This window comes from Parus major, unplaced genomic scaffold, assembly GCF_001522545.3.
Source record: "Parus major isolate Abel unplaced genomic scaffold, Parus_major1.1 Scaffold792, whole genome shotgun sequence".
NCBI classification, from domain to species: Eukaryota; Metazoa; Chordata; class Aves; order Passeriformes; family Paridae; genus Parus; species Parus major.
In genome coordinates this window covers 2031-3455 of record NW_015379671.1, presented here as the reverse complement: position 1 = coordinate 3455, position 1425 = coordinate 2031, and the positions used below count along the sequence as shown (strand labels likewise).

General features: G+C 43.2%; 1 protein-coding gene across 1 annotated transcript in view; it reads left to right on the top strand.

Moving 5' to 3' along the window:
* The first annotated feature begins 954 nt into the window (after positions 1-954).
* Positions 955-1425, top strand: part of CDC37 (cell division cycle 37, HSP90 cochaperone) — a 2010-nt gene continuing 1539 nt past the window's right edge. Inside the window, exon 1 of the mRNA XM_015616804.3 lies at positions 955-1125. Coding sequence (XP_015472290.1) covers positions 1024-1125 — 102 coding nt within the window. The 5' untranslated portion in view covers positions 955-1023. The remainder of the gene's footprint in view (positions 1126-1425) is intronic.

The following is a 1425-nucleotide window of genomic DNA, read 5'->3' as shown; positions in this document are numbered from 1 at the left end:
CCATTTTCCCTCATAATTAATCAAACCCCTCTAGTTAAACCCTTTAAAATTATGAAAAAAAAGCGTTTTTCCCCCTCAGTTTAACTCTTAAAAATGGAAAAAGGGCTTCCCTGCATGTTTAGACCCCTAAAATTATGTTTAGCCCCCCAAAATGGATAAAGAGAGTCTCCCTCCAAAATAAAACCTAAAAATGGTGAAAAATGTGGGGTTTTCCTTAAACCGGAGGGCCCCTGTTGATGGAACCCTTAAAAAAAGCCCATAAATTTCAATTTAAAATTTTAAATTTCAATTTAAACCCTTAAAAATGATGGAAAGCAGAGTTTCCTCCTCAATTTAATCAGTGAAACGACAAAAAAACTTGGATTTGCCCTCAACAGAATCCCTAAAATAACAGAAAACGGGAATTCCCAGTCCATTAAACCTCTTGAAATCATGGAAGAGGCTGGATTTTCCTTCGAATTAAACCCTTAAAATCCTTCAAAAGATTATTTTCCTTTAATTTCATCCCATAATAATCATAATAATGATGATTATATTAATAGTAATAATGATGATACTGATAATAATGATTATAATAACGATAATTATGTTAATGATGATAACAATGATGATAATAATAATGATGATGATAATGCTGATGATAATAATGATAATAGTGATAATAATGCTAATAATGGTAATAATGATAATAATGCTAATAATATTAATAATTAATTAATAATGCTAATAATACTAATAATATTAATAATACGAATAACACTACTACTACTATTACTAATAATAATAACGATAATAGTATGGGATAAATCGCGCTGTAGGGATCCTCAGGTTATGGTGGTAGTGATGTTCGTGTCTCTTTAAATCCGCCGCCATCTTTGAAGCGGGCGGCTTCAATCAAGCAGCGCGCATGCTCGGGAAGGCGGGCGTGGCGCCGGAAGTGCGTCATGCGCTGGCGGAAGTGCGTCAGGCGCGGGCGGAAGCGGCCGGGCCGGGCGGGTGGCGGAGGGTCGCGGCGGCCGCGCCATGGTGGATTACAGCGTGTGGGACCACATCGAGGTCTCGGACGACGAGGACGAGACTCACCCCAACATCGACACCGCCAGTCTCTTCCGATGGCGGCACCAGGTGCGGCTCGGCCGGCGCTGAGGGCCTGAGGATGGGCGGCTCGGGCCGTTCCCATGGCGACCACGCCCGGGATTCCCGGAGGGAATGGGAATGGGAATGGAAATGGAAATGGGAATGGGAATGAGGGGGGTTCTCCTTGTGTTGTTCCCTCAGGGAAAGAGCGGGGATTCTCCTTTTCCAGCCCTCACGGGAACGGGGTTTCATTTTCCCCTCAGCTCCTCGTATTCCCATCCCTGGAGCCCTCAGGATATCCCAAAAAATATTCCCGCTCTTTTTCCTCAATCCCTGCCTCATCCGGAG